Here is a 24,395-nt window from a genome sequence, read left to right on the forward strand (position 1 = left end):
ACACCAGCGACTTTGTACGATTTGGAATGTGTCGTCGGTCTGACTTATATGGGTTCCTACCCCCGCCACTCCAACCGGCTCGAGGTAGCACGGGCGATGTGCTCCGTCTTCTACTACTTCGAGCTAAAAAGTAATTGTTTCATAAAGATATTTAGTAAATAGCAACCTTACACGCCACGATTCTCATTTCTTACCCTCGAAAGGTAAAGCAAAACGCTTCTCGAGCAACAGCCTCTAATAAAAATAAATCTCGGACGCCCTAAAGCTAATAATCATATTGGGTGAAAAAGTTCTCCCCATTGAAGCACCGCCTGAACCATCTAAGTTCTAGCGGCGTTTCAATTCGATGAAGTAATATGATCGCAGAGCTAAGCTTTTTTTCATAATTTAAGATCAACAGGTAGATAATATCTGATACTGACAATAGAAATCTAACTTTCAATTATAATTCACTTTTACCGGGCTTGAGGTGAAAAAGCGTAGTCTAAAGGATGCTAATCCCGGGGAATCCCCGCTGAAGCACCTCCTCTCTAGTCGTTATATAAGTTAAATTATCGTTAATATACCAATATTTAATGCTTGGAAATGATTGTATATAAAGACATGGTTCGCTTGTTTTTTCGATTAACTCACTGATGCTATACAGTGCACGTACACGCCAACTGGTCCACTGCGAAGTGTGGCGGTAACGTTTGAAATTTTAATGTCCTTACGCGAACTATTCTATGGGGAAACAAAGATCTTATATGTATAAATTAAAATTATAACGCGGTGTGTGCCTTGTAGGCGCTGGCCGAAGTGGTGTCGCAAGAGGACCTAGACCTGGGCAGTCTGTATCCGCCGCTTAAGGACATTCAAAACTGCTCCATCAAAATCGCCAAGAAGATCGTCGAACACGCCTACGACACAGGTGACGTATCACATTTACTGTCCTATAACGGCCAGATAAAGGCCGCTGCAAGGCGTAGACCTGCTCCAAAGATCGCCACGATTACCGGTCTTGCGGCCGTATTCACATTAATAAGCTGGCACATAATCGATCAAAAATCGGAAATAACTATAAAACATTTACAGCTTCTTCGCGTTGGTAATGGTAGAGCGCTGGAAAATGCCCATGGGGTTCAGCTAAAGCCTCGGCTTAAGTCGTTACATTTATTGTTCCACCGAATCAACAGGCCACCAAGCAGCTTACTTACGTGACTCCCCTGGCTTGGGCTACGGGCGAAATTGGGGGCAAAGCGCAGAAATCGCTTAGCCGATTGCCCTACATAATGCATACAGTCTGGTTTATGTGTGTTCATTTGTGTATATGTGCGGGTTGCAGGCAAGGCGCAAGTGCAGCCGCAGCCGCTAGACACTGAGGCGTTCATCCGCGCGCAGATGTACGACGCGCGCTACTGCGCCGCGCTGCCGCCGCAGTACGCCTGGCCCGCGTCCGGGGAGCCCCGCGTCGACCTCGTCTAGTGCCGCGTGACTCCCGCAAGCAACCCGCTCACACGTCACACGAGGCTTCATGCTCTCAATGCCTTCGCCTAAAATATTGTCGTCTGGATCTGTCCGTAGGTTAATGATACTATTGAACGTATTACGACTAGTTTCTAGAGAGGTCAATCAAAACAAATAGATCTCGTTTATGTTAAAAATATTATATGATCCTTGTAATTACCCACAACCATCTGCCCTAAGTGAGGTTGGTTTAGGAAAAATTATCCAATCACTGTTTTATCATCATCATCATCATTTCAGCCGTAGAACGTTCGCTGGACATGGACTTTACCATGGCCTACGATGATATTGTATTTAGTATTATTATATTTGGTTTCATTTGGGTTTATATTTATTAAACATCGTTTTTTTTTCATTAAGCCACAGCATGAAAAGATACTCTTTTATCGATAATAAAGAAATATTTAAATAGTACGGGCATATCTATTGTCACCTTTATTCAGATGATCCAGCAACCTAAATCGTTCTTAACAATAGTTAGATGTAAATCGTAACCTAATATTAATTGGCCTTTCAGAAATTGAACTCTCGTACTAAATTTGTTAGGAAAACATTAACGAGCCAAAGTATTGCTCATATTATAGTGGGGCGGAGTTGTTACATGCCGACTAAAGCTAAATTATTACTGAATATTGCTTAATTAGAGATATAAATGTCTATTTCTGTTATATAAATTATTATTGACGTCACAAGTCGTTGATTGTATTGCATCGCATACAAAAGGATTATTTTATTAAATGTGACAAATCGTTCCGCGCAGTTCTTGCAACAATTCCAATAATGTTGCAATATTTCAGGGTTCATGGAACTCGTATACAAAGATGCTTTTGAATGTTACTTCTTTATTATAGGAAAGTTTGTCTACGATAAAAAGTAGCGAAATGTTTATAAATTGAACTAGGCTTTATCATTACGATGAGTACTGAATCTGTTAGTTTTTAATATTCCATATTATTATTTTCGATTTTCAGAGCATAACGTACCTCGGACATTCCAAAGCGTTTTTATAACATAAATCCTTGAAAGTTATTAGATTTTATTATTAAAACTTTTGTATTAAGAATTAACCAAAACAACTACAGTTTTAAGTATTTGTCAGTTAATAAACGTCTATTTAATACATCTAAAAGGTGTTTTCTTGATGGTGTTTTAAATGTTTACAAATAAGGTAGTTTGCTTAAAATAATTTCGTTACGAATTTTTAAATAATTAGATAAAAACTATTTATTTGTAAATTTGAAAATAAACTGGTATGAGTAAACAACTGTTTTTTAATTTTACTTATGTATAAGTGATGATCTGGGATTCGATATCGTTCATCAGATGGCCAATTGAGACATTTAAACCTACTATAGATATAAAATACTATGTTAATTTATTCCTTCAATAACGTCGTTTGTTATTAAATAAAACATGATTATAATTAACAGTTTTTATTATGATATTTTTTTGTTATAATTTTTTTACAAATATTTACATTTTGTCCATTAAATAAAATATCATTTATTTACAGATGACTCCTCAGGAATGTTTTTTAAATTAAAATAATATTTACAGGTAAACCGTTCGAAAATTAGGCGACTGTCTTTTGGATTTAAATATATTTTCGTCCAATTCGTTTTTAGTGTAGTCCGGCTGACACTCGTGTTTCTTTTCTCCGACAATGAAATTGTCCTAAAAACAATAAGATTCATTTTATTTCTTAAAAGAATCCATTATATTCAAACAACGAAAATATCACATACTTTTAATGTCATTTTGCCGCAACATTTCATTTTTCTTCTGTTAATGCACTCCCAGGCAGCTGTTCCATTCTTATACTTTTCTTTCAATATGTATTGGTAGCCAGCGTGCAAGAGGACGGTGCCTCCTCCTCTTTTAATAAAAGTTAATTGTTGTAAATCTTCAGAACATGTCGAGGTTTCTTCATCAGCCATTGTTCCTGCAATGATACAAATTAGAACTCAACACATGCATCAAATACTCACGTTCATATATAATCAGTGTTGGAATTCCGGGTGTTTCACATACCGTAGCATAAAACCTAGATAACTGTAACGTTCGATAGTCCATCCTATGCTTTATTTACATATGTCATTTACCGTTAAAACTTTATTTTATAAAACAGTTGAATAATTCAAGTGCGTTAATATACTTTTAGCGGTATTTAGTGTCTAGGAAACACACCTCGCTGTTTACGCATGACGCTACGCTATTTAGAATTACACTATTTTTCCTCTTGTTCATTGACTTGACATGACACTGGCCGGCGCGCCGCCACTTCGTGCTTTATTAGCAACGGCGGTAGTGTTCGCCTTATTATGTTTAACCGCTTGCTAATTTAAAACAGTACAAGCAAGCTTATATATTATTGCTATTTTTTTAAAAAAAAAACTTGATAATTTATAGTATGGTTTAACACAGTCGTGTACGTGAAAAATTTTCAATAATAGGACGTAGTGTAGAAATAAAATGTCTGTATATCGACCGACAAGTCTTTATTTAGAATATTGTTTATTTATAAATACAAATTGAGAAGAATTGATTCACAACAAAGTATTCCCTAAATTAATTGTCCGTTATGTATATCACTGCACCGCACGACACTGCGCGGGGGCGCCGGACTCGCGGGGCGGGGGCGCGAGCCGAGCTCACCTGCTCAGCGAGTGCGAGCGCTCACGAGAGCTCTCGCCGTTACACCGCGGCCGGTCATTGCCTGCAAAGCAAAACCACTTTTTACGAAAATAGCAAACAAAATTAGAATATAACCGCTACAATATATCGCACACGAAGAACATCTGGTATACATCATCATCTAAGTATCAGATGATCTATTACAATTACACAGTAATGCAAAAATAAACGTAAACACTACCTTAAAATATAATACAATACACAGGCCAAAAAATAAAAAAGCTAATTATGATCTGACGTTACATTAACACAAATAAAATTATTAACCACAAAACTATAGCCTGCTGTATGAGACGTAAGCACGCCATAATGTCAATTGAAATTAAATTTAACAAAAAGAAAACGCTCGACTCATTATATTTCATAGCACTTTTAGGTTTAGTGTGTATTAGAACGGAAACATTTCGTCAAATGGAGCAAAGAAAATTTACAGTATGCAACAAAACGAATTAGAAAATAGTCATGCTTAGAGAGCGTTTTCAAATATTAATTTTATTAATACATACATTCTTTTCTGGTTATGACACATAATTTCTAACAATTATAACTGCGACAGAAAGTAAGAAACAAAAAAATAATATTCTAGAAGCAAAATAATTCGGAGCACGCCGACAACACAAAATAAAATGAATAACAATATTCATGTCTCGTCATGTGTTCGGGCGGCTACGGAAGTGAAAACAAAGCTCGCGGTAAGGCGGTGAGCAAAGACAAAAGGCCTGACCTAAGGAACGACGGCCTTGTAAACTGGTGCCCTATAACAAACAACATCACGTCAACATCGTCATACCGCCGCACGCGACTGCAAATCAAACACTGCATTCATCAATGGCAATGGATCATTATATTACAATTAAATTGAATTTTTTAAATAAAAGTATAAAATTTCTGATATTTGCTAATATACAATATTCATTTCATAATTAAAATGAAGACATTTGTGAAAACAATCAATTTGCTCATGTCATTAAATGTATTTATAAATAAACCCCTGAATAAAAATTGAGCATAAACCCTTTTCAGACGCGTCGCTTAGTGAAAATTGTCAAATATGTGGACTGCATGTGATTGATTGATACTTCGATTAGATCACTCTAAACTAATGTTTCCCAAAGTGGGACCTAGGCCCCACAAGGTGGCAATTAGATTGTTAAGGAAGCAATTCAAATGTTGACTCGACACGAGTTTAACCATTTCGCTTTAATATAAAAATATATAGTTACATAGTGGGGCGTAACAAATTTAGAAAGGCTAAGGTGGGGTATTGCACTTAAAAGGTTAAAAAATACTGATTAAAATGGAATTTTCAATTAGTTTTCGATATGGGTTCTTGTCTATAATTGCTCCACTATTACTGAATCTCATGTTCGTTGTTTCCTTATTAAAATTACTTACGTTGTTGGCAATGTGTCTGAATCAAACAAATCATGCAATTTTCTTTTACCTTTTTAAAAGTGAAAATTAAAACACTGCAATTGGTTAATGCAGATATTCCTAGACTTTTTCTTATAGGTCACTGTTAAAATTTAGCTGACTCCTGCAGGACCCCCTTCAGCCACACAATAAGGAATTTCAAAATTCTTGCAAGTAACAGTCACTAAGGTGTTTAAAAGATTATCTGCCTGAATTGATAGGACAAGTGAACATTTAGTTTTTTAACCATCGGAAATGGATTTTTTTCGTGGATTCCTGCTAGGAATTGTTCATTTTTGGTTACGCCAATTGCAGACTTCTGTCGAGTATGCTGTGGACTCCTGGAAGGTCACATGGATCAATTTGTGAGCCTTCGTGTGAATGCAGTGCCAAGAGGTTGTCGTTGTTCGTGTTCCGCATTGTATGGAGGAATGTGGACGTACCGAGCCGCTGGTGCGGCGGCAGCTTGCTGAAGAAGGGGTGCGCGAGCGCTTCGCGCAAGGTGATGCGCTGCGACGGCTCGTACTCCAGCATGCGCGCGATCAATTCAAACAACTGTCGGTGCTCCTCACTGTTGCTCTGCATGTACCTCTGTAATACAATGAAAATGTTACATTGAACATTATGTGATAATTTGAGTATTTCCATATTACCCACGCGGCTTACCCGTAAACCATTTAAATATATTCGCGTATAAGGTTTATCGGAAACGTTTTCCACAAGCCACATCTTGCAACTATCAAACAAAACTCATATAAAAGCAAGCTGCGTGGCCCTGTTGTCCCACTGAACAGGGAGGTTTTCACGTTTAAAAATTATAAACTTTTTGGTTTTAGGCCTTTATGCTAAATCCTTAAAACTAAACGGGAAAAGTTACTATTTTTTATTTTATGAATAACTGCATTTTATATATAATCTGAAATAATATAAATAATTGATTTTCTGATTAGCTCACCAGAGAGATAGTAAGGCATGCAACGCGTTAATAATGTTTGCAGAAAATGACAACAATTATACAGATGTTCTTTAATACAACGACTATTTGAAAATAGTTGTAAGGGCGAATAGTAACTAAAATTTCAATTTCAAAACCAAAAATTTAATCCATCAAGGATTTTTACGGTTGGTTAAACTAAATTTAGAGTATGTAAACCATTTAAAAATCAAGCGATTGTTCCTCACGGTAACAATACGATATACGATTACTTTTACCATCTGAATAATTAACACCCCTGTTTTTGTATCCTCCACTTATTTAAATAAGGAATAAAAAAACAATTGAGTTCAATAAGTTGTTCTTAACTAAATTCAATCGCGAAATGTACCCCACGATGGACAACTAAACATTAACAATAACGTCGTAAACAGTTGTCGCAACGCGGGCCAACAGCGACGAGGCCATTACAAAACACTTTCAAAGAGCGTTATATAAAAGGCGAATGTGAATATGCTGAACCGTGAAATCAGACTGTTACTATATTTTCTCTCAATTTACCCGACATATACTTTATTGACTTATTGTAACTGTGTAATATTCAATATATCATCACAATACTATTTATTATTAAGATGGTTTCTGTAGAATCAAGTAGTTTCAATATTTTGCAAGACGTGTTAGACGTTTTATGTTATCTTTCTTAAATTCAATTGCAATTGCAATTGGTTGCATTTATGCAGTTTCACTATAAAGTTTTCTTAAGAGTATAGTTCCGTATAGTATAGTATAGTATAGTAACCACACAAGGAGAGACATGCAATCTTACCAGTAGAGGTTTGCAATTTTCTCTGACGTAGCGGCCGGCTGACGATTTCTCGTCCCAGTCCAATTTGCCGTGGTAGAAATATTTTGTTCTAGTTTTTCGTGCCATTCTGGAAAAAATGTATTAAAATATATATATTATACTCAATTGAAAACAATTATTCAGGACAATACTATAAATAAATAAAATAATACTAAAAGGTTGTGATGTATCCACTTAAACCGTTATTATGCGGGAAAAGAAATTTACTGATAACCCCATGAATGAATATCTATGAATTGCCAAAATTAAGCAGTATGAAAATAGGCAAACACTCCTCTGGTATATTGCTTCAAAATCACTTCCGTCACTTGAACATACTACCTCGCACTTGTGATCAGTTTTTGCGACAACTGTTGTTTTACTAGACGCTTGTTTATATTTTTATTGAAAACTTTGTCAATGATGTATTAATTTTATTTAAATCAATGAGCACAAAAGACTGCACTAATAAAAATCACATAAAAGAGACCCTACTGCAACAATTTTGAGCGTATAACATATTATTTAGGCGGCATAGTTGGATTTCTGTTTAGCTGGGTACTAAGTATAGCAGCACCCACCTGGTAAACATTATGCACCAATACCATTGTGATTTGTTTGGGGGCGCCGTAATCAAATGTATCACTGCGCCGAACATCAAGGTGACAAGGGCATATACGCGTTACTGCCACGGTGTCTGTATTTGAATGTCCCGGGTACTACTATATATATGTTAGTTTTTAGTGTCACACTTAACTTCATATCGATATTCTAACCATCTCTAAGATTGTTACTACGTTGTTCTGGTACTAAGTTATTAGGATAAGATGGTCGGTTACCTGTAGGGTATGGGTCCGAGGATCCTCTCCATCATGGCCAGGTGCTCGCGGTTGTCGTGCGTCTGGAACAACGTGATGCCGAGGTGCAGCTCGAACATGATGCAGCCGATGGACCACACGTCGCACGGTTGCGACCATCCCAGCTCTGCACAATACGATTTCTGTTACTCTAGCTCTTATTATCTAAGTTATGAGACATTGACAACTCAGGTTATTAATACGAAAATCTCCTTAGACTAGAATTAATCGACAAATGCGAAGGGCAAAACTCGTGAACGAACTTATGAACAATCATTTTTTTATTGAATTTTCTTGAGGCATGAGTTAGACCCTTACGGAGAGCAAAAGAATGAAAGACTGCTAAAGCGTAAATTGAAAAACTTGTTTCCAGCTTGCAAACATTTGACGACGAACGAAAACAAAAAAAGGTGTTATAAAAAAAAACGAATAAGAATATGTAGAAAATAAAAATAAATATAAAAAAATTACAGTAAAGAATAGGAATAATAAATGATCATTCGCTTTTTAAGCAAACTGTTTGCCTGCCTGCCTGCTCCTTGTTTAGAATTTCTGATTGTATATAAATAGTGCATGTCTGTGTGTATTATGATTTGTCCAATAGATCCTAATCCGGGATCATTTGGTGTCCGAACTCAATAACTTAGTGTTATAATCAATTAATCAGGGCAAACTTGCCAAAGAAATAATACATTATGAAAATAAAATAAATATTGGATACGTCATTATTTATTAATTAAATTATTTATAAGAGGACACCTTTTTCCGTATTGTCTCTCAGTAAAATTGTTTAAAGGTATGTACACAAAAATTTTCTAATACCATGAAAACATATTTAATGAAGTCTATTTATGAAATTTTAGAATAATATTGACATTGATTGATTTATATTTTATTAATATTAACGAAGTGACGAGATCTTGTCCGTCAACGCAGAGAGGCGCGCCTTGTGACGGAGAATGGTGTTCTCCCAAAATAAACGAGGACTTCGAAGTAGAGGGCGTTCAGGGCGGGGGCTCTAAGCTCCCACTAGCTTCAATGGCTAGATAGATCGACGTGGTCTCGGATCATCGTAAGAGCACCACGAGGGTTTCTAAGGTAGTGTGAACAACTCTCGGGACAGACTGACTAGAACTTGACTCTAGTTCTCGACTATTATGAATTAAATGAATTTTTAGAACCTTGGCCTGACTACAAATTTCACATAACCCCGTCCTTCCCCTAGAGATCTTATCTTGAATACCGGCAAGATTTCCTCCAGAAACAAAAAAGTATAATGACATGCGTGGTACGTATAAACTTACCCAGTATGACTTCTGGCGCGCGGTAGTGGCGCGTGGAGACGATGGTGCTGTGGTGCTCGTGGTCGAAGGTGGCGCTGCCGAAGTCTATCAGCCGCACGTCGCTGCGCTTCACGCGCAGCAAGTCATGTGTCTGTCGGACAACAACATCTATCTTCATATACTCGCAACATGTACAATTACACAAAGTAAATTCTTATAATGAAAACTTTAATTTGTTCGTTTAAACTTAATTATTTAGCAGCTTCGGTGATTGATTATTATCGCGGAGAGATTTTTGAGACAACGCAATAATCAATTTGCTTATAGTATAAATGCTTACAGTAATGAGTACATGTATTCGTGGGATTATTTATATTTTATATAAGTAATATTTAATTAAAGTACAGTAATATCAGTAGCAGCATTAGGGATGCATTACCTTCTTAGAGCTATTATATACACTGACCACTTCATAGTCACTATCTACAAACAAAATGTTCTCGGGCTTGAGGTCCGTGTGCGTGAGTTTGTTCTCGTGCAGGAACAGTACGCTGTATATGAGCTGGTAGGAGATGTGTCGCACCTGCTCCAGCGGGTACGGCTGGTAGTTGTTGTCTTTCTGTAATCATCATGTTTACTTCTATTGACGTGGATCAGGCGAACAGATATAATGTAAACTTAGTATGTAATGATACCCACGCGTATTGTTAGTTAGTATAGATTGAATAGAAACGTGGTAAAAAAAAGTTACACGCTCACATATTAACAAATAAACTTACCAGGAAATCGAATACACTTTGGCCAAGCATTTCAAAAGCGATGCACATGTGGCCGTGGTATTCAAACCAGTCCAGCATTTTTACACATAAACTGAAATGAGATAAAAAGGTTTGTTATTATTAGCACGTCTGGCATAATTATGATTTAATACAGTTAATATATTTAGTTAGTTAATAAATAATGCATTAAGTTTATGTTGACTCATTTACGTGGTTAATATAAAGATGATTCTAAAGTGCGTGTAAATAATTAAAGGTATTTAGAATTTATAAAAATATTTTGATAATGAGAAAGTAGTATGTGTGAGCAGGACGGGCAGAGTTCGGGGCCTGTATGGAAGCTCCAGTTCTGAATGCGGAGGCGGCGCGATGCAAAATATTCTCTATTTAGCGCGTGCTGTACAAATACCGACCCCGCCGTATTTTTGTGTTTTGGTTGACATCGAGGCGCTTCCTGGCCGCGCGCCAGCGGCTGCGGAGCGACGCGTATAAACGCACAAGGTCAGATATTGCTACATTCGCGAACGTCACTCAATACCGCCGGCTAACAATATCAACAGATGATAATGTCTCGTGTGCCAGCACCATATGCCACAATTTTATGATCCATGATCGTCTCATGTCTCTAATATTTCCATGTTTTGTTTTTATATAAATTGTTGAGACTAGCAAGAAGTGTGCTTGACATCACGTGGGTGAAAATTTGTTTTAAATACATTGATATGAAATAGGATTTTGACTCAGTCGCTATGTACCGGTCATAGCTATTTTTCGCTAATTAAAAGGGTCATTCTTAAAATAATACTTTAAAAAATGCATGTAATACTGCTCTCCTCTCATTTTCTTGTACAACAGTGTCAGCCAGTCGGTTGCGTGTAGACTGCTATATCGTTGTTTGTTAGTTGACGTTGATCTTAATGAAATTATGAGTCGAATAAAAGTTCTATCCCACGTCTTTCAAAGTGTCGAGAAGTACAAATTTATTGAGTACTCACTGCTTACAGTCCGGATCAACTTCAGCCAACTTCTCTAAAACGTTAATCTCTAACTTTGCAGCCTCTCTGTATTTTTCAACGTTCTTTATAATTTTAAGTGCCATCCTATGCTCCCTGAAATAAAAAAAATCAACATAATTTCATCATGTCAATAATAGTCCATAATACATGAAGTGTTTCATCACGTTCGCGTAGAAAAGAAATATATGTAACATTTAAATAAATGTCAGTTAATGTGAGTTAAAAGATATGAAAAAAGTAATAATGAACCCAAAACATTAACACAAATAATAGAATCCGCTATCAATGAATAGCTTCTAAAGGTATATGTGCTAATGTAAACAAATGAAAATAGAGCTGGGATAAGAGCGTTCAAGTTTTGCCAAAAACAATGTGTGTGTGCGTATTAACTCAATCGTTCATAATTGGCAAACGGAAAATAAAATTCAATTTTCTCGTGCTAATGAGCCTAAACAATATATGTATATTAGACAGCACAAGTTTTCTGCAAAATAATTTAAATGTTTTATTGTGATTTTAGAGTACTTAGAGAAAATTTTCATGATTTGAAAATATGTTTCTACGAAACTATAATAATAATAAAGCAAATATAATGAACTAATATATCTTACATTTCCAAGTCCTTCACTTCCACCACCTTCCCGAATGTGCCTTCACCAAGTGTGACGATGATTTTATCTGAAAGCAACCGAACACGTTATAAATCATCGCATTTGTAATACAATGATCGATATGGATCACATGGATCCTTGTATTCCCATCGTATGATTTATATAACCCTATCACGTTAAAAAATGTATTACAAAGCGTAAATATTTTGCTGCAAAATATAAAACTTTCATAATAAATTCAGCAAATTCTTTCTTAGAATTTAATTAAATTGGTTATTTTATAACAAAAATATGAAATTGTTTAAATTAAAAACTGATGTGTGAAATAATCTTCATAGAACACGAATCACTGATCTGGATCGGGCTTGAATTGATTGTGTCAATTGTTAGAGGGAAGTGTTTGCACGTGAGTGTCGGTTAAGTTGTGTAAATGAATATTACATGTTGGTAAAGTGTGCGTGTGTGTGTTGTGTGTGATGAGGTGGTAAAGGTATGGTGTGGACACGAACATCTCGCTCCCATGATATATCCGGGCCAGTAGACCAGGTGTCCGTCCTTGTCGTCCTTGACGGAGGAGCGCGCCCGGGAGGTCTGCAGGCGCCGCGCCGCACCCGTGCCGCCGTCGCCGTCGCCCGCCACACACGCCACACGCGCCACACGCCAACACGCCACATGCCAGGAGAGCGCCACGCGACCGCCACGGACCCGAGTTGTGTTGTACCCAACAATCAGACAATGGAACGGTTGCCCGTCAGACAAGCGACAATTGGAATGTGTGTCGTACATGCTGTTAGAGGGCGTACGGGTGGGCGCTCAGCGGTCCGGCTGCTCGCAATCAACAACACGCCGCAGTCACACATCGCCCTCTCACACTTGTCCTCGACACGCCGCAACGGGAAACCTAGTGTCCACCCGAGCCCTTATCGTAACAAAATTTTACTAACGCCTGCACACATCTTGTCACTCGAGCCTCTTCGCTTACGACCAATACTCGGAAACATTTTAATGCAAAACAGGGACACCATATTATCTACGCTTGCTAAACTGCAGAAGTAAGTTATCGCATGCACTATCATCGCTCACGAGTTGCTTTTACATTATATCACAACGGGAGGTTTAGGACACACTGTTAGTACGACAAACGGTGCACTTTTCTGTAACTACCGTCCACAATACAATTATGTATTAGATTCGACGACTAGCAACTTTAACGATCCTACCCCGATATACGATATTAAAAATCATGCATTATGTTGTTGTTTTTTAAATATAATGGTTATTAATATTTATATTTGATACCGTCAGGGATTACCTTTGGTTTTTAAGTCATTAGAATAACTGAATATAATCAAATAATCCCGCTCACGGATTTGGTTAAGCACGCAGCGGGCGTATGTTAGCGGCACACGGGCGCAGTGAGCTTGTGCTTACGGGCGGCGTGGCCGCGCGGCGCAGCTGGTGGCGCGGCCTCTGCGGCCGGTGGCGGGCGCGCAGCTCCGGTGGTAACGCGACCACGTCGCCCACCCCCAGAGGTTCCGCCGGCTTTCTAGCTGCGTTTTGAACGTCAGCGAAGCAATTCGATTCCTTGTCCGTAATGCGGCCGTACACTTCGTCCAAATGTGCATACTTCATGATGAGGCTCTGGATTTCTTTGCGCCTGGTTTCGCGTTCAGTGAGGATGCGGTCCCCGACGGGGGTCTTGTCCTCGTCTTCATCGCTGGAAGGGAAGTAGATCTGCTTTTGCCTGCCTGCTTCCCTTGCGGGCGACGAGGCGGGTGTTTTGGTGACTTGTGGTTTCGCGTCACCTTGCTGCAGAGGCGAAATTAGATCGCGAGCCGCCGGCTGTATATTTATATTCACGGGGCGAAGAGAAAGTTTTCCGCCTTTTCTTTCGTTACTTTTCTCTGCCCTGAGCGACCTTCTTTGATGTCGGCGATAAACACTATCTCTGTCCTTCCCAAAGTTGGAACGATCTCTCGGAGAGGCGTCGAAACCGTTTTTGTATTCGTTTCTGTCGCCGTGTTTGTGCCCAGAGGACAATCGGCGATCAGTCGTGTTTCTGTAAGGCGTTTTATCCCTAGTCTTCTCGCGCGAATAAAGGTTTCTCTTAAAAGAATTTTCGCCGAATACAGCGGTTGTCAGGCTTCTCATAAGACCTCGCGGAATGATAGGTTCGGGTTCTAAAGTTTTATCCCGATCCTCTTTTTCTTTTCGGGCTTTCTCCTTTTTCTGTATGGCAATTTTATCGAGCACAGAGGAATATTTGTCTTCTAGCCGGCTGCGGGTGCTGCCGAGCATAAGTGTAGCATCAATATTGTTGTTGTTGGCTTCCTTGAGCGGATACCGTTTAGTAAACGGCGAAGGTTGATTGTCCTTCATGTGTGCTCTGCGGAATGAGTCACTGCGACTGAGAGCGCCAATACCGGCTGTCGGACGCAAAGGTGAAGTGTCGACCCGCGATTTTGTAGCAGCCAGGTAGTTAGTATAGGCTCGTTCGTCATTTAAGTTTCTCGTAGAAGCGCACAGTCCGGATGTGAGCGATGTGTACGGAGAGATGTGGCTACTATTATCGTATCGTCGAATATTGGTCAAGTTCGGATTCTTAGTGGTTAGTAGTTTGTCGTCGTATCGGTTCCGGACGGAGGCGAGCTTAGAATCTATGACGGAGTCGTTTTTCTCGGATGGTCCCCGGCGCGTCAGCCTGTTGATGATGCTGGAATAGCCATCCGACAACAACTGAGTCACGCTCGAAGTGGAAGAGCGCCCGTAGCGCTGACGTCGTGGACTTGTGGTACTGTCACCGCTGGCACCGACACTTGCCATGTTTCCGTAGTAAGACTAGTATGACTAATCACTTTAACCGGGATAAATCACATAGCATATTACCAACATCATTACTTAACATTCATGAAACGTTTCATGTTTATATTCGCACACGAGTCGGTCGTGAAGTAGTGTACCCTGCAGCGCGCTGGCGGGTGCCGGACTAGTTCTACTCCAGGTCGTACGTAAGCGCGAGCAGATTTCAGAAAGATCACTAGCACAGGCGAGTGCGGCCGCCGGTGCCAAGTAATGGTCGCGGACTAAAAATATCGGCACCCGTGGGAGCGCCCTCCCGCGCCGAGTGCCGCCGCGCGCGCATTTCGTCGCATTACCCGCTACACATTTAATTCTCCTCCTTAATATTCTCGTGGCTTTTTTGCACTCTGTTTATTTTAACTTAACGTGTATAAAAATTGGATAACGTATTACAATATAAATATATTTTTAATAATTTTTTTTTTACGCGCCTAACTAATAATGTGAATCTCGATTTTTACTAGTTCAGTTTAATTTTATCCAATTAAAATTACTTCAATATAAATTTGCGTGGATAATCCGTGCTAGGTCCGTCGCTTTTTATGAAGTGAGAATCCACACCTGGTGGGATGTCCATCTTCGAGTTTCAATGCTGGTTTACCGCTGCAGAGTAATTACTCCGAATGACGAGCTCCATCGCCAAGATAGTTCAGTCAATGCGCGCAAAAATTGGGTCAGTGGGTGAACAATGTGTTATGCGCGCATGCAAAAAGCGCTCTACGCGAACGTATGATTAATCTTAATGCTGTCGCTGTAGCATATCAGTTTACGGGTCAGTCTTATTCTTCATGGAGCAGGTCGCAGTACACGAGTTGTACTCTAATAACCCGCGCATATCACTCTGTAAGGCACCGTCGCGAATGAAAAATGAAACATCCTCATCACGTACGTATATCATTCGTGCCGCTTATCGTATCATAAACAAATTTTATTTCTTAGACGTCGCTCGTTATCTGTGTCGGGTATTCCGTTGCTAATGATGGTCTTGTTGTGTAAACTGCATTTGTCTGCCGACAGTCTGTCGTGTTGGTAGCGTTACAATGAAAGTTTTCAATGTCGGTATAATAAGGCACGATTAAACATTCGGTGCAACTGAACGGAAACGGCGGAGAAATATCAAACATTCCCCGCGTTCTATCACTGCCGCTCTTCAACAATGTAACGGCTACGTCAGTATATTCACTTTGCAAGTTCTCGCATGACGTAGCTGCGTCAATATCGTATGTGCGCCCTGTGCTTGCAATTAGATTTTCAAAAAACAAAAGGGGTTGTTGGATGCATGTACCTACGTGAACCTTTGTAAGATAACTCAAACGCGATATGCACAAAACAAACATTACCTCTGGAATGCCGTAATCATGTACTAATGTAATTGTAAAAAAATCTACCACTTCACTTGCGAATTTTAGTAAAGTAGTCAGTTTCATTATGTACAACAACACAGTAGTGTCAACGCTACACGAGATTAGTTGTTGCGGATGATATATAAAAAGAACGACAAATTGAATGTAATATTGTACAACGATCCGCACTGCACTATCAGCTGTTCGGTCGTGCACGCCGAGGGTCTGTCGCCACGGCGTGCAGGTAAAGCTCGCACACTCGCTATTGGTCCACAGGGCCCATTGATCGCGTTGGGAAACAAACTTCATTTGATCTTATTCTTTAAAAAAATACCTCAGTCATTTCGTTAGTTTAAGTCTTAAATATAACAAATGTTAATTAAAACATTTATTACATGCCGCTTGGTTGTTAAGGGATTTTTAACATAATCCGAATTTTTACTTAAAAAGGTAAAAGTACGGCCGCGTACTGACCTTGCTCGCGATATGGGTTACGACTACATCGTGCCATTTGCAGCCGTGCTCTTTGAGGAGTCGTTTGAAGAGTTCGTAGAAGGACAACAAGCGCAGGGACAGGCGCATGCGTCCGGCCTTCAGAGCCAGCTCGGTCATTGTCCTTGCACTGCTTATCACTACGGGCAAACGCCACTAAAGGGGCGGCTGGGCGGCACAGAGCCCGCAACGCGACTGCACGCGCGAGTGAGCTGCACTCTACTCGACGGTGTTTTGATTTCTTTAAACTGACGCCACAGATCACTACTATTTCCCATTAAAGGGAATATTTATTCCACAAAAAAAATCTTTTCCACACGTTTGTTTCAGACCGCTTCTAAATGTCAACTGAGGAAACTTTACTGTAGCAAACCAATTAAGACTGTAAAGCGTACGACGCTAACAATTTTAATGAAAGCTTTAGTTCTAACAGGATTTATCCGCGCGAGTCTTGGTACTCATTCGCGCCACGTGCTAAGGGACACTTCAAGCCACGTGTAAACAAAAGTTTATTTTATTACGTCATAATAGCATATATTATTTTAGAAGCGAATTTATTATATAGATTATGAATTTTAACACTGAACAACATCTTACTTGGCTATTGGGCAAAGCAACAATGGTTACAACTATATTTAACATAATATTTGGCAATCAGGACTTTATTTCGATGAAGTATCTTTCGGAACAAAAATGAACATATCTCCTGAAACGGCTGCGATAAAGAGACGACAATAATTGTTTAGCGGAAACAAACAGTAAATGAGATAAGTTAATAACCGAGAGTCTATTAGGCCTTTTAACTGCTATTGTTATCTCTTGGGCGTACCAAGGCACAAATCGAACACATGCGAGGTATCTGACGCAAAGTGGTGCGATGCAACGGTGCAATATGTTAATGACTGGAAATCTAAATAGTATAAAGTTGAACCTAAATGCTGTAAATACGCGCTGCGTAGATTACTTGGGTTATTACTTGGTTGACCGGTTAATTTTGTTAGCAAAGCTAATTTTTATTAATAAGATAATGTTACAGAACGTAGAAAAGACGGCATTCAGTTTTTTTTTAAATACAAATGCTTTTTTTATCAATTATTACCACACACGATAACAAATGAAATAACATTTTCACGATAAGAATATATACACAAATGAACACGGGGTTATCACTGACTATACCAGTCCGCCTAATAGGGTGAGTACGTTTAGTGAATTTTTGTTATACAATTATATTGTGTCTCGCGTAAGTAAATTAGTGTTTTGTAAGTAACCGTTAGCGTGGACAGTAAGCTGTGTAAACGGAGGAAACATAATTCACGTTGTTTCCCGGAGCGTCGACGTCGTTGGTAAAAGTTATCAATGTGCTTCGCAGATTACTGCGGCAAGGTCCCCGGAAGAGAACGTGCATCACCGAAAGGACGGGCACGCTTCGAAACACCGGACGCGGTCGCATTAGTCAGTGATGGCTAAGCGCCTTAGGATTAATGGCACGGTTATCGCTTTTCTTATCGCGTGGACTTGACCTCCGCCCGCACAAAAGTAATATAGTATAAAACTATAGTACTTTTGTGCGGCAGATTTGCGCCAGTTAACAAAGTCCGTAAGTGCTAATGGAGGAATCTAAAAACGATTAATACCTTTTACGCGATCAGTGTTAATTTATTTCATATATATATATATATATATATATATATATATATATATATATGTATGTATTACTTAGATAACGTATAAAAATATTTGCAATGTGTAATAAATCATATTATCAGAAATATGAATAATAATTAAGAACAGTCCAGGCTACTTCTCAATTTTATTAAATAAAAATCGAAAACTAAATTAAACGGTATTCATAATATTAGTAATAAACAAAAACTAACACACACTTGCACTGGTGTGCCTATCCGATCCACATAATTAATTTAATACTTTGACTAATTTCGGCATGTACTTTTCCATTACATAAAAATAACCAAAACAGTCGGAGTAAAACCAGCTGAACAATAATTCACTAGTGGTCGGTTTTGATTTTGCACAATTGTGATTAAAGGGAGTAGGGGACAGATAGCAGAAATATTGGATAACTCCGGCTAATGTCCGTTTATTGCCAGTGTTTTCCAAGGCAATATTGAATCACAGTCTGAATTGTAATAATATTCGACGCAGGTGCTATTTTTATGATCAACATCGGAAATACACAACACGATATACCTCAATGCGAGCTCTGTGTGTTGCTCAGTAAAGAAATTTAAACAACATTGAAGACTATTGACTTTTGACAATATTAACGGCAATTAATGATTAGTAGAAGTTGCAATTGGAGCCAACAGAGATGTGTACAGGTAAATAGTATTTTATTTGTATTTTAACATTTGAATTTAAAGAATATTGTTATTTAGACGAAATGCGTTAGTGCGAGCGGATTAGTAGATTGTCCACTTGTTTTTTTTTAAAGCATATTTCTCGATATCAATCATACATATAATAATATTTCATAATTTCGCGCGTGTAGGGGGCCTTATATTTCACGTCACTATATAACCAATAGAAGCCAGTTGAAACAGGATTCAATTCAGGGATTTCGTGTCACTGGCAATTCGAGACTATTGCGAGCGGCCGCTGTTTAATGAGCTTCGATTAGGCAAATGCGTTAGCGTGCTTAGAACGTTGTTGTGAACGTTGCAGTTATTACTTTGTATGATCCGAATGTGTGGGCGAGAGTTATGTATGGTAGCAAGGCGTTGTATGTTCGTCTTCCAAGGTGGAGTACCGTCCATCGCGTTAAAATAAAACAAGACGTGTAAAAATAAAGTAGTTTATTTGTTTAAAACGTTCATTCATATAATATACGGAATGGTTATTTGCCTGTGTCTAATTATCTTAACTAAAATATAATTCGTTAACCTATTTTAATGTCTTGAAATCATGAAATTGATTCCTTTATTTATTTAAATAATTTTAGTAAAGAGTGGAGTTGTGAATATAGAGAAACAATAAATTCCTTGTTTTCGGCTGGAGCCCGCCCGACAGTGATCACGCCGCGGTTGCCGCCTAGGTGAAGGTGATCTTAGCTATTTTTGTGCGCATGCGTTGTTCGTGTTTCAACGCCACGTGGCGCCATCTAGCGACCGCCATTTGTATTGCATAGCACACGCCAGCTGCTGCTACTATTTCCGTCAATTATACCACCCAATTTAAACTTTGTACATTTATATAAATATATTAGCATGTTATTCGCACGCAATTTATTAAATGAAAATAATTAGTTAAACATTGTTTACATACAGGTAGTTTTTGAATAGGTTTTTATAGTTATTAGAACATAACCGGGAATTCGCATGCATGTTATATGAATACGAAATTAGATATAAATAGAAAATAATTCTGAGACCTTTAGAAAGCGACGATTACGATGCTGAATAGTAGTTGGAGCATCATCAGGGAAAAAACCTACATAATAATTGAATCCCTGACCTAAAATTGATATCAAAATAGATGCGCAATGCTCACAACGTATTGCTGGCAGCGCGTTGCGCAGTCGCTACGTTGGTTATGTTCACGTTATGAACGCGTCTAATTCGACTAATTATTTCGATAATTTTGTTATTTTAGCATACAAACAATTATTAATGTTATATGTCCTATAAATCAATTGAAAAATGTTGGCTGACCTCGACTTCTTTGGGTTGTTTGTCAGGTTTCAGTTGTGTATTGTGGGGAGGTAGCGGCGGTGCAAAAGAACAGGACGGCTGTGGGTCAGCAGCAGCTGTCTCGCTTCCTTTTGCGGGTGCTTGTTGTTGGGCTGCTTTCGGGCCCTTATCCGCGGCCTTCGTTTGTCCCTCCGCGTTCTGTATGCAGATTTGAGGCACATTTTTCTGTACGTTAGCACGATCACCGGTGGGCTTTTGTGACAGCCAAGCGGGTGGAACAGAGGGAGGCATGGGGAACTTTTGAGACTTAATAGAAACTTTAGCGTTTACGTTACTAATACTACTAGCGGCTTCGGGTTGATTCTGATTCGTGCAGCTAACATTGCACGACGGTATATCCTTTGTGTTTCCTCCTGCAGGTTCAACGTTTACTGTTTGCTTTTGTGCCCGATCGTTTTTCGATTTACTACTATCTAAAGTTTCCAAATGAGAAAAGCTACTTGACGCTGGATTTACTTTCGTCGGAATGAAATTTCCGTGGGGTATGGACGGTAATTGAGACAAGGGCACCTTTGACAATTTCTTTTCGGTAGCTTCGGTAGCCTTCGGTGGCGGCTCATCGTTGATTTCAGTTTTGGATTCACATGACACAACATTAGAAGGTTTGTCAGGCGATACATCATCTCTGCTTTGCGAAAAGTCTGTACTATCTTCGCAACTGGACAGTTCACCGAGGCTTTGTCCTAAATCTAGGGCAGATGCTTCTTGGTAGTCAGTTGAACAGGGAGAAGTGTCATCACTTGTGTCATTTCCGTCATTGGGAATCTGCGAACATGTACTGCTTGGTAAATAAGCTAGACTAGACGTAATGTCATTAGAAATGTCAGCGTTACAGGACTCCTCGCTCGACGAATCCCTGTTCTTTGACGAGTCAACATTACTACATTTATCATCTTCATTATTTTGCACATTTGGGTTGACAGCTGTAGGTGATAACGGTTCCGTGGTATCAAAAATAGCTTCGTTGCATTCCAAGTGTTCAGATTTTATTCTCAGTTCAGTAGATTTTTCTTCGTTAGTTTTTAAAATATTGTTGTTTTTAACACCTTGTGTTAACGGCTCAACAAATGGTGGTGCTGGTAAACTCATGTACTGCGGTAAAGCAAAATCTAAATCTTTAAAACGCATATAGTGTATTCCGTCTTCGGAGGGCACTTCTAATTGCGGTGAATAGTAGTCGAAACTTGTATTATCATGGCCGTATACAGACCATGGATCATTCGACGGTATAATAGGTAATGTCTCGTAGTACAATTCAGAATTCAACTGGGGATTGTTAAGAAATTCGGGTTGGTAATCCCATGTGGGCACAAACGAATCTTCGAATGCTAAATAATTGTCGGGTAAAACAATCATTGATTGGTTAAGTAACGTAGGATCTAACGCGTAGGATCCGTCATAGAAGGGGTTGTTTAGCACGAGCGGCGGCGGTTGTATGGGCCCGCATTGTAAGGAAACCTCCGTTTCCACAAAGATTCCATATTTTGAAAGATCTGGTTCGGATCGTCTGAGCTGAAATGCAGCCACTGTTATTTCGTCATCACATTTACTGGTATAGATGTATGATATGTCGAAGCTATGAGTTCTTCGCAACAAACCGGCGGACGGCGGAGGATCATTCTCGAATACGTGGTTTTGCTGTTGACTATCTAACAAATTTGCACATGGTACTCCGACGTTGTTTATTTGTTGTAAGGTGTCGTCTGGCGGAGCGTTCGTCCGGTTAAGAAGGGTCCAGTCTGCGTGCTGCGTGTCCTCGGCGGGCAAGAGCAGCACGTGCGGTAAGGCAGGCGGGGGGCCGCGGAAGAGCAAGTTGTCAGGCGGCGGACGCGACGGCGGGACAGCCATGGCGCACGGGCCGCCCGCCGGCTGCGGCGGACTACTCTCGCGGCGCGACGGCGGACGCGCGATGGGCGGTCGGTTCACTCCTGCGACTGACTAAAGGCGGACCGCGTGACGAAGGCGAACACAAATAGATTGGGCGCAAGCGTGAGGAGGTCGCCGTCTCGCGCGCGCCTCTTCATGGGCGAAGGCGCATGCGCACGCGCACTCGTACGACAAACCCGTTCGCTGTGTTGGCCCAAACAAGCCAAGTGACGTATACGCATTATTCTGTTTCCGGGCGTAGTTCGCGAGTGACATGTTCACGGTACTGTGCATTGGTATTGGGTTTAAATGAGCTCTTTTGGGTGGACACTATTTAGTGACGATTGGGTGTTGTTGGGTTAAAACATACAGCCTTTTATTCATAAATTAAAAATTAAGAAACGGTAAGACTCACCTGTTCTGGTGGTGACCGCGGTGAAGATTCGTCGCGATGATGTCTTCTCCGTCTATGTGATGTGGGCGAACGCCGGTGATGTGATCTTTTGGAACGCTCATTTCTCCGCCTCCACGAGTGCTCCGAGCTGTGAAATTTGCGATCGAGAGGCTGTAGGGTTAGTGAACGGGGGTTAATAGTAACACGGCGATATTAAGGTGAGGTTAAAGCATCCAGGAGCCGTTACTAACGTTGGCGAGCGTTCCAACCGACTGGAATGAGGGTCCACCAATTGGTGGAAAGAATCCGTGGGCGGGAGACAACAGACGTGCAGCAGCGCTCTCACGGCCGCCCAACGCCGCCGTCTCGTCCCTATGTTTTCAATAATTTCCTTAACCTTAATTAGCGTCAAAATAAAGGAGGAGATATGCGTTACAAAAAGCACTATTTACTTGCTGTAACTCGCTGTACTTTATCATGGTACTATTGGTCGCGAGCATAATTTGTATAAAGTAATTGCAGTTTGCGCGATTTAACGTAACAGGAGGCGTCAGTTGCAAAATCATCGCGGACGTTCAAGGTCTGCGCTGCGGCGAGTGGCGCGACGCGTGCTGCGCGCGCGCACGGACTGGCGGATAAATGGCCGCGCGACTTGCACTCCGCACTTGCACCATCAGCGTACATTTCAAAACAACTGTCATCGCAGTCTGCTGCCGGAACGGACACTACCTATCTACGTCACGTTATTTCATTCAAATAGATGAGCCGCAATTCACCGTAAACGCAATCTGGTTACTTGTTCTTTAAATTTAAATAATAACTAACAATCATCAAAAATTATATTTGTATATATCTAAGAGGTCACGTAGAGATGTCATTTGGACAACTTTGTTTTTTTGTCTTTTTTTATTTGTTAACTGTTTGCAAGTGATAGTTATAGAACTGTGGAACAATCCTGAACCTATGCTTTAGTTATTCCACATGAAAACATTTTCTGAAACTTACCAGCAAAGGCACGCGGTAAACGAAAGATCACAATCAATTTTAAAGTTTAAACATAACCCCTTCAAAAATGGGAATAACATAACTTAATATTTTCTAGGATGCGGTTTCAACACAACACGTGGCGATTGCAGAGCCCGCAACGACTGCGGCCTGCACCGCGAGCTCCCCTAATATAATTAGACAATAATCTACTTATACACTTTAATTCTGAAGTATTACGACTGCTTATAAAAGATTATAGGCTAACTCAAAATAGTGACAGACATATGATAAATAAAAGAAATAGAAATAAACTAACACCTAATTTTCGTTTGGATGTTATAAAAGGTTTCATGGATCTGGATGTACGCATATATAAGAAAGTTCCACAACGAATCTTTGACCTTCGTTTTCTTAGATTTAAATCTTAAATTAATGGAATGTTTATTAAGTAAATCTTATTATAGCACTCAAGAGTTCTTAGTTGATCGAAATGCGTGGAACTTGATTATTGACTCATTTACATATTGATGATGCGTACGTCAAACATTGTAAAATTTCCTTCAATAAAAGCAACTGTTGAGTTTCCGGCCGGCTTGTCTTAGCAGGTTAGCATTTTGGGTCGGTGGTAGCTCTAATGACTTAAAACTTAAAATACTGACGTCTCAAATGTTTTAATTTGAATACAGTATGTCAATTCAAAAAGATATAAAAAAAATGTTGTTCGAAACTTCAGATGCCTTTTCAGTCCATGTCTAACATAAACGACAAAATGATAGAGCTCGTTAGAGCACTGGGCTTGCCAGT

At 39.6% G+C, this 24,395-nt stretch overlaps 2 protein-coding genes across 8 annotated transcripts in view; one reads left to right on the forward strand and one right to left on the reverse strand.

The window, feature by feature from the left end:
• The window catches only part of Men (Malic enzyme), a 45,118-nt gene extending 42,423 nt beyond the window's left edge, over window positions 1-2,695 (forward strand). For both annotated transcript variants that reach the window (XM_068766002.1, XM_068765993.1), the window contains exons 12-13: window positions 787-910; window positions 1,325-2,695. In XM_068766002.1, the coding sequence (XP_068622103.1) occupies window positions 787-910; window positions 1,325-1,464 (264 nt within the window). In that variant the 3' untranslated portion in view covers window positions 1,465-2,695. The remainder of the gene's footprint in view (window positions 1-786; window positions 911-1,324) is intronic.
• Window positions 2,696-3,987: 1,292 nt separating this feature from the next.
• The window catches only part of LOC137924110 (dual specificity protein kinase CLK2-like), a 70,634-nt gene continuing 50,226 nt past the window's right edge, over window positions 3,988-24,395 (reverse strand). For 2 of the 6 annotated variants that reach the window (XM_068767474.1, XM_068767439.1), the window contains 12 exons: window positions 22,626-22,752; window positions 20,306-21,109; window positions 12,450-12,531; window positions 11,941-12,007; window positions 11,309-11,422; window positions 10,314-10,404; window positions 9,974-10,153; window positions 9,556-9,685; window positions 8,234-8,378; window positions 7,377-7,482; window positions 6,057-6,204; window positions 3,988-4,222 (listed from right to left, as the gene is read on the reverse strand). In XM_068767474.1, coding sequence (XP_068623575.1) covers window positions 4,158-4,222; window positions 6,057-6,204; window positions 7,377-7,482; window positions 8,234-8,378; window positions 9,556-9,685; window positions 9,974-10,153; window positions 10,314-10,404; window positions 11,309-11,422; window positions 11,941-12,007; window positions 12,450-12,531; window positions 20,306-21,109; window positions 22,626-22,752 — 2,059 coding nt within the window. In that variant the 3' untranslated portion in view covers window positions 3,988-4,157. Of the gene's footprint in view, window positions 4,223-4,924; window positions 4,956-6,056; window positions 6,205-7,376; window positions 7,483-8,233; window positions 8,379-9,555; window positions 9,686-9,973; window positions 10,154-10,313; window positions 10,405-11,308; window positions 11,423-11,940; window positions 12,008-12,449; window positions 12,532-13,371; window positions 16,353-20,305; window positions 21,110-22,625; window positions 22,753-24,395 lie in introns of those variants that run through there. The other 4 variants (XM_068767449.1, XM_068767465.1, XM_068767483.1 and 1 more) reach the window with 4 other exon arrangements.

The sequence above is a fragment of the Battus philenor genome, unplaced genomic scaffold, assembly GCF_028537555.1.
Source record: "Battus philenor isolate CCGP_79_NKW_IND1 unplaced genomic scaffold, ilBatPhil1.0.hap1 SCAF_10, whole genome shotgun sequence".
NCBI classification, from domain to species: Eukaryota; Metazoa; Arthropoda; class Insecta; order Lepidoptera; family Papilionidae; genus Battus; species Battus philenor.